Here is a 16,514-nt window from a genome sequence, read left to right as displayed (position 1 = left end):
TTACATTTCGATAAAATGCTCATTGTTATGATAATCTTGCAAATAGTTTGACTATATACTTGATGTTTAAGAGAAATAAAACATGAGATTTTTGAAGACTCCATCACTTATCATGTTTTTTTTCTTGAGTCCTCAGGCCTCAGAAAGAGAGAGATAACGAAAATCACAATAATTACTGGACATAGATGCTTCATATATAAAAAAAGATTTCAATTGGTTCAGTCATTCCAGAGAAGAAAGTGAAATGTTCAATAGATAACGCACGATGACGGACGTAAACAGATAGCAACAGGTCATCTGTGTGACTCAGGTGAACTGAAATGTGAATATCTTTAAAAAGCGATTTTTTTTATCGTTTTCATGAAGAATGCAAAATAAGAGTAAAGTTAGATTTCATTTAAAGTAGAAAATAATGAGGAGATTCTACTCTTTTATTCCTTTAAAAGCAGAGATTGAATTTGGGTTTTTTTACGAGGCCTGCTAAGATGAGTTTTAAGCAGATCAATATTAAGAGTATTTCTGAAATATAGGTGAAATAGGAGAACTACTCTAGCAAGTAAGAATCTTGTTTTTCTGTTTACCTCTCCTCTGACCGTAAAAGGATAGTATTAAATAATGACGTCATATTTTCTTTTCGCCAAAGTGTGACGTCAAATTTGGCCTTGATGGAAGGTTCATCAAAACATGGTAGAATGTTTCTTGCAAACGAAGGTGCTAGAAATGACGTAACAGAAAACCTGAAACAGAAATTGTTACAAACACATAAAGGACAATAAACACAATATTACTCACCTATTATCGGAGGTTATTTTTGGCATGTTAGACAATGATGTCAAATGACCTTTGCGTACTAAAGTGATATCAAATTTTGCTTTAATAGCTGGTTCATCGAAGCAGGGGAATGTTTTCCGGAGGTCTGTTGCTTGAAATTGTGTAGTAGCAGCGTATCTGCAAAAATACCATAAAATGGCGAGAAAATGAGAAAGAAATCTTCCAAAATTTGACGTGCAATACCTTGGAAGAACTCAACTAGTATTTTAAAAGAATCAGTGAACATCTTGTGCATGCCCAGAAGATCTCTAACAAGGGGGGAATACTGCTAGGACAAACATAAGAATCAAGATTTTAAAGAATTTTTAAAATTACAATAGTACTGAAAATACATATTTATATTCTTAAGTATTTAAGTACGGTACTGAACAGCATTATAATGACTATTTACATTAACAATGTTAGTTGTTTTTTTCTCTCTCTAATGTATTTGTTCCTTTCTTCAAAAATTTTATTTTGCAAAAAAAAAAAAAAAAAAAAAAATGTTTTGTACATCTGAATAAAGACAAACAAGGTTACATCTCCTGTTTCCTAGTTGTAAAAACGGTATTCAATGTTCAGATATGTTCAAATTGATTATTTAAAATGAATTGGATCTCATATTACGATTAGTTTTGTTTAATTTCTCTTTAGCTCCTGCTCTATAGACTTTTTGGGCTTCTCAGTCTGGCAATATGCCAAACACAGTTTTCACAAATGATGGCTAATGTGTTAAAATTTCAAACATCAATCTAATAAATAAAAAAAGACACTTTAGAAATTCAGCTTTAAAAGATTTGTTCAAGCTGAAAAAATAGAGCTCGAATTAATATGAAAATATAATTCAAAAAAAATAAAACTTACACTGTCTGGTTGTTTCTTCTGTACGAGCTTAAATATAATCCGTGAAGATCGTCCTTCAGAGGACCAATAAAAGAGAGGTCAAGGTCATAATATTGACCTGCCTGTAGAGAGGCTGTCGTGTACACAATCAAGAATTGACGTTTCGTATCTATCTCATGTCTTTTATAACGAAGAGGAAAAGAGGAGCCAACAGGAGTCACCCGAATTTCCTCCGTCAAGTTAAGTTTATTTATATGTAGTGTGATATTGTTGGTAGATTCGTGACATTTGACTCTGATTCGGACAGATCCGTTAAAGGTGAATAGTTCAGGTGGACCTTCGTACATGTTCGGCTGAAGTTCTACAGTATATAGTTCCGGAAGTACAGACATGGGAAGCCGGACATCCTGTAGCTTAGAGGGCGCTGGTGTCGTGACTGGAATGGCTGATGTGGATTTCGTACATGCTTCACCTTTTAAAGACAAAGTTCAAAACTTATGAAAATGATTTTTAAAAACTGAACTCATTTTAAATATATATATATATATATATATATATATATATATATATATATATATATATATATATATATATATATATATATATATATATATATATATATATTCTGCTCTACCGCTCTTGTAATTACCAGACAACGCTAAAAAAAATAATTTGATTTGCTTCCTATTTTCTATCTACTTAGGTCAGTCGCGGGACCTGAACCTGCTACCTTCCGATCACGGAGCGAATGCTCTACCGACTGAGCTACCGTGATGTTGGATATAGTATGTTACGATAAATGTTACATTCCTGCCCAAAATGAATATGACATTTGTTTTTTAATTAATTATTATTATAATTATTATTATACTCAGCTTTGTATCACTCAATTTTACTGTTGATTTCACGCAATCAATTGACAGAGTGATCCGTATCTCCACACTGAGTATAGATTTCTGAACTCATATTACCACTCTCTGATACCGATGACGTAGTAAACTGTATACATGACTTTTTCCCCTTGCTTTTAAAAAAAACAGTTCCTTGAAAATATGTTTTATAAAAAGATAAATTTTGATTATTGAGTGTAAATAGTTCTTTATTATATTTAACTGCCAATAGAGAGTGGAAGCACAATTAAAATAAATTGATGCAAGCACAAGTTTAATTGAGGAGAGAAATGATTGAATTAATTCAATTATTGCTCTCATTAATTCAGCTGAAAGAATGGATTATGCAATTCATTCTTCCCCTTTTTATCACTAAATTACGCTATAACGCTTAAAATACGAGTCAATTTTACGCTTTTAAAAATTGTGTTATTACACCCCCGATTGAACAGCACTGGTAAATGGGGTGTCCGTCCGTCCGTTAATCTTACTTTGGGTTACTATACCCGTATCCCCTATCTATTTTATGCCACTGAAAAAAAAAAATGTCTTTATTACATAGTGCTGTTGTGCAACTCAGATTTCACTCTTTGATCAGACAGATATTTAGGGTTTCTCCACAGCCAAACATGGACACTGCTATTCTCTTTATAAGATGTGGGGGTACCCATTTCTTATCTGCAACTCCTCCTATTTCACTGAGTAAAATCAATGCCACTGTCCCAGAATTTTTATTACATAGTTTCATTGTATAACTCCTATTTTACGTTTTGAGCGGGCAGATATTTGGGCTTTTCCATAGCAAGACATGCATTTTGCCATTATTCTAATATGGTACCGAGGGGGAATCATTTTGTGAGCTCAGTGTCCATAGAACCTCAGGTTTGGGTGATTTTTTTTTATTTATTTAACGACATACTGTTGTATGCTGTTGAACAATGACTCCGGGTTTTAATTTCAAGACTCTCAGTATCAATTTTCAACGCAGAAAAAAGCACCCTGATTCAATATTCAACTATTAAAAACGAAACCCGGGGTCAATTTTCATTTCGAGACAAAATTCTTAGTAACCCCGGATCACTTCTCGTTGACAGGCTCTATGGTGTCTCAATATGACCCTTTGAATAAGTCTAATATCTCGTAAGTAACAACGCCAAGCTTAAGGCGCGTTGCATGACCACAACACGTCATGTTTTGTGTCAGCTTGACGGCGAGCTTTGTAAAGTTATGTCAGTGCGACAGCGTTTTGTGTCAAGTTGCTTTAGCGCGATGGCGTGTTGTGAAGAATGCGTCATTGCTAACGAGCTATTAGACTTGTGCAAATGGCCCTATTGGAACATTATAAAAGGCGGATCATCATATGTAACTACACTGTAAATTCGAATCTCCTTTAAATCTTATTATCTGCACCTGTCAACTCAACGTGATCTAGTTCCAGGCCCCGGGATCATGAAAAGTCTTAAGGTTAAGTCAAATTTTTATTTTGTGATAAAATGTTGTAGAAGTCAAACAATCACAAAATTTAAAATATTGTTCTATATTACTTTACAAAAGTGTTGTCATCCGCAAAATTAAAGATTAATTCAACAATAATTAAACATTTTACAGGCGATTGAAATTTTGACTTAAGTCTTAGTCTGTTTCATGATCTTGGATCAAGGATCATGAAACAAACTAAGACTTAAGTCAAATTTTGAATCGCCTGTAAAACATTTATTAATGGATAATCTCTAAATTTGCGACATCAAGACTTTTTTAATGTAATACTGAAAAATATTTGAATTGTGGACTGTTTGACTAGTACATAATTTTAGCACAACCTAAAGATTTTGACTTATTAAGCTCAAGATGTTTCATGATCCCGGGGCATGGCTGTTTGGATTGAATTACTGTTACAATAATATACATGCAAAGTCCAAATAATAATGCAATCTGACGAGAAAATACTTCCATGAAAAAAGGTACAAATAGGAACAAAATAATCAGTTCTGAAATGCAATCTTATTTCCCCTGTATTTCATTACTTCTGACAAGTTTATGAGCTATTCCTAACATACTCAATATTCATTCATAAATTGACATGAAAGAATATATAGTGTTTGATTTTTTGAAATCTAGTCTTTGAAATTCCTCTTAATATTTCTTTAATATTTTCTTTTATTTCTATCATTTTTCCAGAAACCCTGTGATCCTTTTAGTATGTGTTTTACACGATAAGCCTGATATTAATAATACGTTTATCTTATATCTTTCGTAATTCTTAACATCTGGCAAACAGTTCATCGTAAATATCTCGTTCAATAAAAGATTGGAAAATAAGAATGGATGCGAATTTGATGCTTTTTTCTCGGCGGGAGCCGCTATTCCTGCAATATCTTGCATTATTATTTGACGTGCAGGATCGTGTAAAAGAGGTTACATCAGAAGCCGCCCCGGAGCCCTATGGCGCTCTCCATTCACTAAAGTTACCCATTCCCTGAGGACAGTGATGTATTTATGAGGTTTTCGATACTTTATCTCGAGATGTTATCTGACGTAAAATATTAAATGACCTCTTTTCACATTGAAAAATGCAAACGCATGGTGGGTTATTGCAGTCATAGCAGAGAACAGGTCGATAGAAAATATTTCTTGCATGAATATAAAATCTACTAATAAAATATATTGGAGAAGAAGACCAATGAATATTCATTTATTGATAATAGATATTCTATCATTTTATCGCATTTTTAATTTTCAGAAGACGACTGCGATAAATGTATAGTTATTGTTTAACTTGCAGGTTTATGTACGATACATGACGATCACGTAAACTACTGTCCAATTATATATGTACAACATGTACAATGTATATCATTGATAGATTTTGTACATTTATCATGAGTTGATATCTCAGTGTATATTATTGTCTTTCCACAAATTTTATTTAAAAAAAACTTTGTTGTTATGACTTGTAGGGCCATTATTGGGGATCCTGCATAGCTTTTTGTTCCTTTTGGTGGCCATACTAGTCCTTCACAACAAAGTTTATTTTTAAATAAAATTTGTGGAAAGACAGATACATTAAAGGAAAAATGATTGTTTGAATTATTGTCTATTATTACAGTTCATGATCTAATTAAAATATTATTTTCTTTCATTAGTCATAACAACAAAGTTTATTTTTAAATAAAATTTGTGGAAAGACAGATACATTAAAGGAAAAATGATTGTTTGAATTATTGTCTATTATTACAGTTCATGATCTAATTAAAATATTATTTTCTTTCATAAACTTAAAATAATGTTTTTATTATAATTTGGACTTCATATCGGTAATACTTAAGAGGTCTCTGTTATCCATTCAAATGTCAATGTTTACTTGTAAAAGAATGTATTTTGTTGTTTATTGAGGAAGTAGCAGTTTTTTTTTATTGAATCTATGTATGTATCACAAGTTTGTAAGTGTATATCATGATATTGTACTATGTATGTAACTGATAAATATATTATATTGTACAGTAATGCCTATGGGATGTACGTCCCACGGAATAAAGAACTGAACTGAATCTTGTTTAGAGTAAATCATGTAATCCTCTGCAGGAACTGCCCATTGTATTATGTGTAAATAATTTATTCATGACTGTCTTTGATGCTCTTCGTGTTTATAGATAAGGTTTAATCAATTACGTAACAAAGATTGATCTCTTTTATATTTTTACTTTTTGGTTATAAATCTGTCAAGGCCTTAGGCCATGCACAGGTGCTTTGAGCTTGGTCAGCCTCAAGTGTCATCTTTTTAGGTCACGTGATTGCGGTTACCGTGTTCAAATCCAAAAATGGTATATTTTCCCACTTTCATTTCTTCCGTAAAATTAATTCTCAAATCTGATTGGTTAATGACCTGTAATCCAAAGGCAAGCCGGTGTCGCTGGAAATTTGGCCTACCCTGGTCACTTCCATGCGACGCCTTGTTGAATAAAGTTGTAAATTTTTATAATCTTATTTTTCCTTTGGAATTACAGGTATGTTCCATTTTTGTTATATTTTTAAATGTTAAGATAAATCATTTAAGTCTCATTTTGAAATAATTTTATTAATTGAATTTAATTATTATATTTTCTAAATTTGAGCTTTATTTCAAGTCTTACAATATCCTTTATTAATCCTTTTAGAATGTTATGAGTTCAGATTAATAACTGATTATAATGCAGAGTTTATTTTAACATTATTTTGTTAACAACCTTTGATGTGTGTAAATTTATTAACGTTTAATTGTCGAAATGCAGTAAGTTCGAGTTTCCTCGATTGTTAAAATTATTTTAAATTAATGAATTTCAGAGGGTATTTTTGTTACATATATTGTTCACCCCTCTGTACAGTCACCAGGGTTTAGCTTAGGGAAATATCTTTATAAAATTTAATTATTTTCTTATTTTATTTGTAACTGGTGACTGTTGTTTGTAATTATCACTTCCATGCGACGCCTTGTTGAATAAAGTTGTAAATATTTATAATCTTATTTTTCCTTTGGAATTACAGCCACGACAGATAGATCTCGAATCTACGTCAGTAGAGCTGACACCAAGGAGTTCAACCACAGGCAAGCGAGTTTTCCCCCAAAATAAAGGAAATATTCCCCAAATATAGAACACGTTCAAAAAGACACAAAATTCAGACGTGTCATTATGTATGGAAGTTTACTCGATGATAATCATATTACATGTGCTAACATGTCAAATAAAAAAAATGTATTTTTGTATATTGGAAATCTGAAAGAATCATCATTTGTAATCTCTGATATCAAACCATCATTTGTTTCGCATGTGACTACATGTACAGTGTATTAATATATTGAGAATTTCAGATGAATCTACAAGTTTAAATATCTTTGTATCTCTACAGATAAAATGATGTATTAAATCTCATTAAGTATTTATCCTGCTCAAGGACAGAAGTACATAGGTATATTGGAATACTTTTCTTTTCTGCTTGCATGACAGTAGCGCTGCAAAAGGAGATTGGTGTTAAGGAGTCCTGACCCCACCCCTCCCCTTCCGACATTTTCAGAGTAGTTAAATTACTAAAAGCAATAACCGTGTACTCCCTTAAGAAATATGCCTACTCCTCGTAAGTTTGTAAGAAGTGTTATATGCATGCATAGACGCATGCACAGTTATATGCAAAGCGGCGCCTTGTCTTTAAGAAGAGTGCAATCCCCGTCCCCGGAGAAGAATACAAAACACCGCCCTCTGAGAAGAGTGCAATAACCCGCCCCCTGAAAAGAGTGCAATACCCCCCCCCTCCCCCGAAAGACATAGATTTTAGATTTATCGTGTTTGGATATGTTGTATTTATGGTTGGCAAAAAGTTCTTCGGCATTTTTGGAGTAGTATGGACTCCCTTAAGAAATATTACAGGCTTTGAACTTCCATCAACTTATCAAACTGTATTCCTTGTCCAAAAAGTTATCTTATATTTAAGAAATAAGGTATCACTTTAAAAGTTTTATCGGGATGTAAATACGGGTTGGTCATGTGATCAAATCCCATAAAGCCCGAAGGGCTTTATGGTAGATTTGATCACATGCCAACCCGTATTTACATCCCGATAAAACTTTTAAAATGATACCTTATTACTTATATTTACATTTGTGACTGATTTATAACAGATAGTAAGGTACTAAAGTTTTAAACCCATAAATGATTTATTTTTTTTCAAAACTTAACGGTATAACTTGAATGTGTTGAACACGTCGATCACTTATGACGTCACTATGAAATTACGTACATCGTTTATGACTAAACAATCAATTTATGGTCACATGACGAACGTGTTTTACATAGGTGTAAAAACGCCTTGTTCAAATAGTGTTATATAAGGGAAATCATTTGCAAATGTAAATATTTGCATTTGATATATCTTATCAGGTTGTCTTATAACCTTAATATGTTTTGTTTAAGTTCATGGTCAATTTATTAAACTGAAGATTTTTTCGGCCAGGTTCTTCATTTTCACACATAACTTAATGTCTCAAAATTGTTTTTTTTTCATTTTTTTTTTTTTTTTCAAATAAAGTGCGGTTTGGCCTTAAAGGAAGATATAATCTGAAAGGTGAAGGCCAATTGATAAGCCAAACAGTGGCTTGGCAAAAAATCGAATATGGATTTATATAGGATATCGATATTCTTCAAGTTTTTGAATATATGTCATAGATACTACTTGAGTTTTACACATTTTACTGGTTTTTGACTTTTTTTAAAGTCCATAAATAATTTTTGCAAGGAGGCGTTTGCAATTTCTGATATGCATTTGCTGGCAAGTTTAATAAATTTCTCAAAGCATATCTGATGCTCTGCACAATTTCAGAGATATTAATCTGAACTCTGAAATAAAATATACAATTTTTATATATGACAGAGGTATTCATCTTTATTTAAAAAAAAAAAAAAAAAGTAAACAAATCTTGATTTCAGATTAAATTTCTTGGCACTTTTGTGTTCTCTTTACAGAAGGAAAAAAATGCAGAGAGAATATATATCAAAATTTCTTAAACTTATTTCACCTTGCAAAAAGTGTATATTCATTTGCCTCCAAATCACAAACGATACAAGAGATCAATTAAAATTATAGTTGACATCGTAGCTTCCTCTTTTGATGTTCGCCATTAATAACAGCATAAAAATGTAGACGATATCTATTTTTTCTTAAAATAATAAGTTAGAACTTTTAGCCTGACATTTAGATATTTCATGTTAATGTCGATTCCATTTTTTTTTTAAAAACCATAATATCAATATCTTTAAAAAATGCCAGTCATAAACGTTTTGCAGTCGTTGAGAAGGTTTCTTATCGCAGTGTTATCTTGCAAAACATTTCTAACAAATATCACCGGGAGTTTTTACGGTTAACAGGCTTCAGTATTTTATACAGACACGCTTTAGTTTGTCATAGAATAGAGTGAAATCTGAAAAAAAAAAAAAAAAAAAAAAAAAAAAAAAAGCAAGAAGCAAATAAACAAAAAAAGAAAAAAAAATTAGAAATAATTATAAATAAAATAAAAGCAAGATACAATGGTCTACCGTGTTGGATGGCATTTCAGCCTTTTAAAATGACTCAAAGATTTTTTTTTCTTTCTCAAATAAAATTTTAATCCTTCTTTCCGCATGTAATCTGTTATATTACATGTTAGTGAAGCCTTCTCATCAATTTGGTCAAATACACTGTACATGTATACCTCTCTCTTACATTTCCCACCTCGAATCAGACGTAATACGATGGTACTAATTAGATAAATACAAATTCATGACATAATGTAAATATAATACGGAGAGTGCCCTAGGAGTATTGTTTTCTCAGACTAATAGACGGGATATTTTTTAGCATGTATACAAGCATCCATTTAGCTATCCTTGATCAAAAACTCTCACTTTTCTACGGTCATCAGATTTCGCGCACAATACAGCACGTGCAAATGTATGCGCGTGCTGAAGTGTTCTGATTGTTTTATCTGATAAAGCTAATTACATGACGTATCTATAAATCTAGGATTATGTCTGTAATGGATTTCTCTGCTGCTATACTTTCGGGAGTCGGGTGAAAAGTTCCGATTTAACGTAAAAAACAAATCAACAAAAAATTGTCGCGACAAGAATAAAGAATTGAATGATGCTAGTTATTGAAATAAAACAATGTATAATATCTCTGTTTGAGAATGCAAGCATTTTGAAAAAAAAAATTGCTGACAATGTAGAGATTTATAACATATTTATCCCCAAAAATCGTGTACGTCCATTAAAATTGTCACACTAAGAAGTCTAGCATTGAATGGATGCATACTGTACAGAGGGTCACGGGGGTGGGGAGTGGGGGTAAATACTTTCAATGAATTCAAAAGAGGGTGTCTTCATAAAAACATTAAACGTACTCAATCCATTTAACTAAATGCACTCAAAGTGTGGAATTGGTAACTTCTGCAATCAATCTGAATTTTTTTCTCTTCAAATGGTTATTTTTGAGTAAAGATTCATCAAAAATATATATTATTTTTTTAGCAGGAAATGGTAGTTCTCCTCCTCAGTAGCTATAGTTTTAAAGAAAAAAAACCATATCTCTCTCTCTCTCTCTCTCTCTCTCTCTCTCTCTCTCTCTCTCTCATCAAATGGATCGATAGAGAGAAAGGAGGGAGAGAGTCATTCAGAGCAAGTGTTCAAATTCTCTTCTGATCATATATCAACCGCAGTATTGTTGGACTACCTTTGTTTGATTTTATATATATTGCTACTTAGACGCTGACAGAATAAATAAAATGACATTCATTGATATACCAACTATAGCGCATTCTAACATTGTTAATGCATTAAACTTGCTCTGAAATTTATCCCTGTAAAAAAAAAATTATTAAGCATATTACGTGCAGATAAGTGATGTAGTCATGTACATAAAAGGACGACGTAATTGCATTTAAAAAAAAAGTTCAATAATTCAAAATGTTTTCTTTCTTTCATCTTTTTAACATTTTTTTTAATAATCCAAGCTCCTCTCCACTAGAGAATCCTAGATCCGCCTTTGTGGTTGAGCGACTTCAGACAGTCTGTTACTTATGTAAGACACAAGATTTATATCTTTCTACTGTATATTTCGTATGCATAATCATGGACTTGACATTACGACAACTACGATACGAGTAGTTTACAATTCAAATAACGCAATTATTTATTCTGGCTTTTCAAAAAATAAAGACAGTGAATGAAATACAATTGTACAGGTGTAATTCTCCTACAATTCAAAATACATGTACAAAACCACATGTATGAATATTAAAAAAAAATATGTTTAAATTTAAATAAAGTTTCTTTATAAATGAATCGAATTTTGATTAAAATTTCATTTTGAAGACTTAAATAAACTTTTAATCTATCCAAATTTATCATTGCTCAAATCAATCGACCCTGACAATTGCTCTTCAAGGCAATTGACAAAATATTCTTCAACAGGAATTAAATTCCAAAAACTCAGATGCAGATCGCATTGAAGCCGATAAATTTTACAGGAAAAAAAGGTTTCAAAAAGAGGTTCACATCGCAGCGAAACGACACGTGAAGAAGAAAGAGAGTGGTGAAATTAATTAGCTGTGACATATTTATTACACCCAGTAATTAGAAATGAAGCAGTTTTCACAGTTCTGGATTACGCAAAGAATTCCACAGAGAGAGAGAGAGAGAACCATAATGAAGGTACAATAATGAATTTCTTTTTGATTAAGGATTTGTAAGCACCTGTTTGCGCTCTCTCAAGGTGAAATAAATTAATTCACAGCATTAACGATGTGCATCAATTAAAATTAATATTCCTAGAGGATGTACCGTAAGTAAGCTCGTGTATTATAACATTTGTTGTTATTTTTAACAGGAAAAAAATTATACAACGTTATTAAGAGATATTCAATTTAGAGTATAATAACTGGAGAGAGAGAGAGAGAGAGAGAGGAAAAAATGCTTTTGTCTACTTACATAAAGTGGTATCCCCTTTATCAATAAAATCCTTGCATTTATCAATTAATTCTGCCGCAGTTCCCTCGGAAATACCGGACTTATCGCTACAGTTCTGGTCAGTTCTGGCGAAATAGATCAAGAGTCCCACCCCTAACACCAAGCATACCACCAGAAAAAGAATTAAAATCCCCACATATACAGAAATAAAACACCCCTTTCTGCTGCTACCCGGAGTCAGCTGTGCCTCGCTATTATACTTAGCCATGTCTGTGAAATCAAAGGATTCAGCTTTGCCCATAGCGAAAGTTATCCGATCACGCAGATTTCATCCCATCCGAACCGCGTTCACTGTAGGGGCTAAAAGGGTTTCGCTCTTGGTATCAAAATGGACCTGACACCGATTTTAAAGAGGTCGTGAGACTTTGATTGCGACTTTATCACAGGTTTATTATTCCGCTGGGAATGTCTTTTAAATGATAAAATTTATGTGCAATCCTGCGGGGCAATATCTTAAAATGTTTTAGAATATTTGGAAATTCCTGAAGAAACGTTATACATATAGTTCATTGTTTACGCAATGTAAATAATAATCACTAAATGTTTAGAATGTGTAATAATTAAGCGCACCTAGCGCGGTTTCATATGTTAATTAGGAGTCGCCTTCTAATGATTGAAATGTTGTTTAAAACTTTGCGTTTATGAAAAGTCTGAATAATGTACTTTACGTAAATTGTTCAAACAAAGGAGATAGCAAAAACAATGTTAATGGCACAAGGTGGAATGCAAATTTGAAAACCAATCATGGAGCTTTTTTTTTTTTTTTTTTTTTTTTTTTTTTTTTTTTTGAGAAGGTTCCAATATCAAGAAAATACGATAGAATTTATATGTTACACCGTGTCTTCAGTTTAGAGGCCAGGAACTTTTATACGTTCAGGTGCAGGTGTTTCCATAACGCGTCTGAACATTCATTGAAATGAAAGCGTGTACATGTATACTCGCGTGTTCATTTTTTTTTTTTTTTTTTTTTTAATGTTATTCACGGAAGACTTCTGATGAGCAGAATCAATATACAGAAGAAAACTCAAAGGACTGATAACATCTGCTCCCCCCCACCTCCCTTCCCCCGATAAAAAACAAAATGATAGCACGAATGTTTGCCGGAAAATTAAATATATAATACAATCAATTTCTCGAAACAACTTGTACACATTTATTACTTAAAATATAATGTATATTAGAGCAATTATGTTTTATTTTATAAAATAAATCATTTGAGAATTAGTTTGATTTTTTTTTTTTTAACAGTAATACATGTAGTAAAATTGCATAGCTAGCGTTTTGAGGAAATAAACTTATTTTGTGATGTATTAATGCACACATTCCGACTCTCCTTCAAATAATTATGCAGTATTCTCTTTGCCACAAAACAGTCTGCTACTGGATTTGTCATGATCATTTTTTTTAAAGTTTAGGATGTCCAGAAGACATTAACCAGAGATTAATGAAAATAAGCGAATTTTACTGCCAGGATATTGATATACCAGTATTTCATATTTTTTGCATGCACGATTCATGCGTCGTTTCTTTTCTTATTTCCGTATTGAAGGATAATAAAAAAAAAAAATATTACTCGAGATAGAAATATATCTCATACTTATTACTGCAATCAAACTTTAAAAAAAAAGGTTGTTGAAAAAATCTTGCAAGGATTTTTCTCAGAGACAGTTAAACAAATATTTAATTATTTCCGGAGGAGCAGCTGCTTAAAATGGATGTACGCCACTTTTGCCATTGCTGGAGTGTCAAAACGTGAATACAAAGTACTAGTCATATTTATAGATGCGTTTGAGGTTCGATTTTGTCCATTTACTTTTTAAAAAATAGTAATTAAACTCTCCATCTGCAAATTGTACTGGCACTATACTTTTAAATATCTGAATTACAGGAAAATTAGGAACTTTGGAGAGAATGTTTTAAGACAGTAATACCCGCATATTAGAGTATTTACTTCAGTACTCTCCTTATTTCTGGTCCACTATAGCGAAGAAACAACATTACTTATTTTATTATATTAATATAAAATTCAGCATAAAATACACAGGTAAGCGTGTGGTCCACGGACCTTTCATAGTAGTATTTGGTATGATTAATATATCCCCAGTCTAAAATTAAAGAATTAAATGAAACATTTATGCATTCTGTTTCGTTTGGAAAGAAGACTTCTAAAAAAAAATGTCTTAAGTTTTCTACCCCTATTGCAGACTCCCTGGATGAAAATTTCAGATCCTTTCTACATCTAATTAAAGGACATCACCGATAATAGTTTAAAAGGTGGTGTTTTTTTTGTTTTTTTGTTTTTTTGTTTTTTTTTTTTTTGTTTTTTGTTTTTTTTTTTGAAAATTTAAATGAAAATTTAAATTCTGAAGCTTTATTGCACATCTACACGTTACCAACAATTGCAAAAAAAAAAAAAAAAAAAAAAAAAAAAAAAATATGTAAGAGAAAATCTAGAAACCAGATTTCCTAGAAAACGTCATTTTTCTACGTGCAATTGACCTTCAACCTGTAAATGAATACACATGCATTCCAAAACCTTACTGCATATCTACAGATATTACAAACGATGAATTGACTACTGCTTAATATGCAAGAGAAATTTGTGACTTGACTTTCAAATTTGACCTAATTTTCAAAATTTTAACATCGGTGATAACTTTTGAATGAGAGGGTTCTCATATCTGACAAGTGCAATATCTGTCTAAAAAAGTTTCTGAATATGATATTTGACTCAGTGACCTTGAAGTTTGACCTTATTTTCAGAAAGTTTAACATTGGTGATAACTTTTGAATGAGAGATGATAGGGTGTTCATTTTTGATAAGTACATTACCTGTGTCAAATTTTTCCAAGATATTTGCTTGGCCTTGAAGTTATACCTAATTCGAATCATTTTAAAATTGCTGCTAACTTTTGACGGAACAAAGATAGGGCATACATATTTGACATGTGCATTACAAGGGTTTCCAAATGTACTGTGATTTTTAGCCTCCACCCTTGACCTTGAAGTTTGACTTTATTTTAAGATAAATCGTTTCTGATAAATTCTGATTGAGAAAAGATAGGGCATTGACATTTGACATGTGCATTACCTCTGGTTTTTTGACCTAAAGGTGACCTTGACCTTAAGGTTTAACCTATAGTCTTTTTCAAATTAATTTTGCATTGTTAATAATTTTTGGAATGAGAGAGGATAGGGTATTAAGATGTGCAATACCTTTGACAACACCTTTCAGAAAGATATCATTTTTGACTTCATGACGACCTAGAATTTGGACCTACTTATCAAAAATTTTAACTTTGGCAATAACTATTGTTCCAGAAGAGATAAGGTTTTCATATTTTTTTCACCTGTGCATTACTTCTGACAGGATCTTTCGGATTGTATAATGGTATTTGACCTCATGACCTTGATCTTGTAGTTTGATGCAGTTCTGAGAACTATTAATCTTTGCAATAGTTGTTATCAATTCAATAACTAATACCTTTTTGTATGATGCACAGACAGGACAGGAAACAAAAACAAGCGAGTTTCAATATGCCATAAATAATTGCATCCTAATAAGATACCGAAAGCGGGGGGAACAATTTTTTGAATATGTGTGTTTCTAATTACTTCAAGGTAATAGTAAATCAAAAAGCCCATTACTGGCAAAAGATCCTTGCATATGAGTTTAGGAAATATATAGATCAATACATGTCTCGATTATAAATGAAATTCATCTTACAACCTGCATGTATATAAGTATGAAGCGGGCCTGCAATGAAGAATAAAAACGTTTATGTTTAAGATATTGTGGACTGGGCGGAGAGAATGCGAAGCGAAGAATGATTTGAAAGGGAGCAGCATAGACAATTGTATGACAACATGACAGAGGAATCGAAATTCAAATTAAAGTAGAATACCTTTCTATTTAAAATAGAAAAGTATTCGTTTGATTTTGAATGTCTGGTATTTCCTGAATCATATCTCAAAGGCTAAGGTAATTCATCCGCTGAGATGATTTTTTCCCTTATTACTATAATGTCTTAAAAGAATTGATTTTCTCGAATTTTTTTTTTCAAGATCAAATCAAGATCTCTATATTTTTTCAGTGAATTTTAAAAAAGGGCTATGGGAATTTGGTGTACGTGAAAGGCATTTTCATTCCTCATGCTTGTACATGTACATTAAAGAAAGTAAACCCCTTTCTTTTAATAGTCTGCATTGAGTTTTGTTTCATTTACTGGAAGCATGAAAAAAAAAAAAGAATGGAGACTGATACCAAGGTTTAGGCGTGAGCTTTTAAAAATCAGTTATAGCTTATCTTAACATATAATTTTTATTAACTTCATAAATATATGTTACTATCAAGGTAAATAAACTTGAAATACATTAATTCCGTAAAATCTGCAATGTACATGTACAAACATTACACATTACAACTAACAACAAAATTAAC

The 16,514-nt window shown here is 31.8% G+C and overlaps 1 protein-coding gene across 3 annotated transcripts in view; it reads right to left on the bottom strand.

Annotated features, from left to right (window-relative positions):
* The window catches only part of LOC133174702 (aminopeptidase N-like), a 34,832-nt gene extending 22,302 nt beyond the window's left edge, over positions 1-12,530 (bottom strand). For 2 of the 3 annotated variants that reach the window (XM_061309785.1, XM_061309783.1), the window contains exons 1-3: positions 12,035-12,530; positions 1,675-2,125; positions 793-948 (exon numbers count right to left, since the gene is read on the bottom strand). In XM_061309785.1, coding sequence (XP_061165769.1) covers positions 793-948; positions 1,675-2,125; positions 12,035-12,314 — 887 coding nt within the window. In that variant the 5' untranslated portion in view covers positions 12,315-12,530. The remainder of the gene's footprint in view (positions 1-792; positions 949-1,674; positions 2,126-12,034) is intronic. The other variant, XM_061309784.1, reaches the window with a different exon arrangement.
* Between the last annotated feature and the right edge of the window lie 3,984 nt (positions 12,531-16,514).

This window comes from Saccostrea echinata, unplaced genomic scaffold, assembly GCF_033153115.1.
Source record: "Saccostrea echinata isolate AGI-Se365-2 ecotype Australia unplaced genomic scaffold, CSIRO_AGI_Sech_v1 ptg000058l, whole genome shotgun sequence".
Lineage (NCBI taxonomy): Eukaryota > Metazoa > Mollusca > Bivalvia > Ostreida > Ostreidae > Saccostrea > Saccostrea echinata.
The sequence above is the reverse complement of the archived record's forward strand: the minus strand, read 5'-3'. Positions and strand labels throughout refer to the sequence as shown.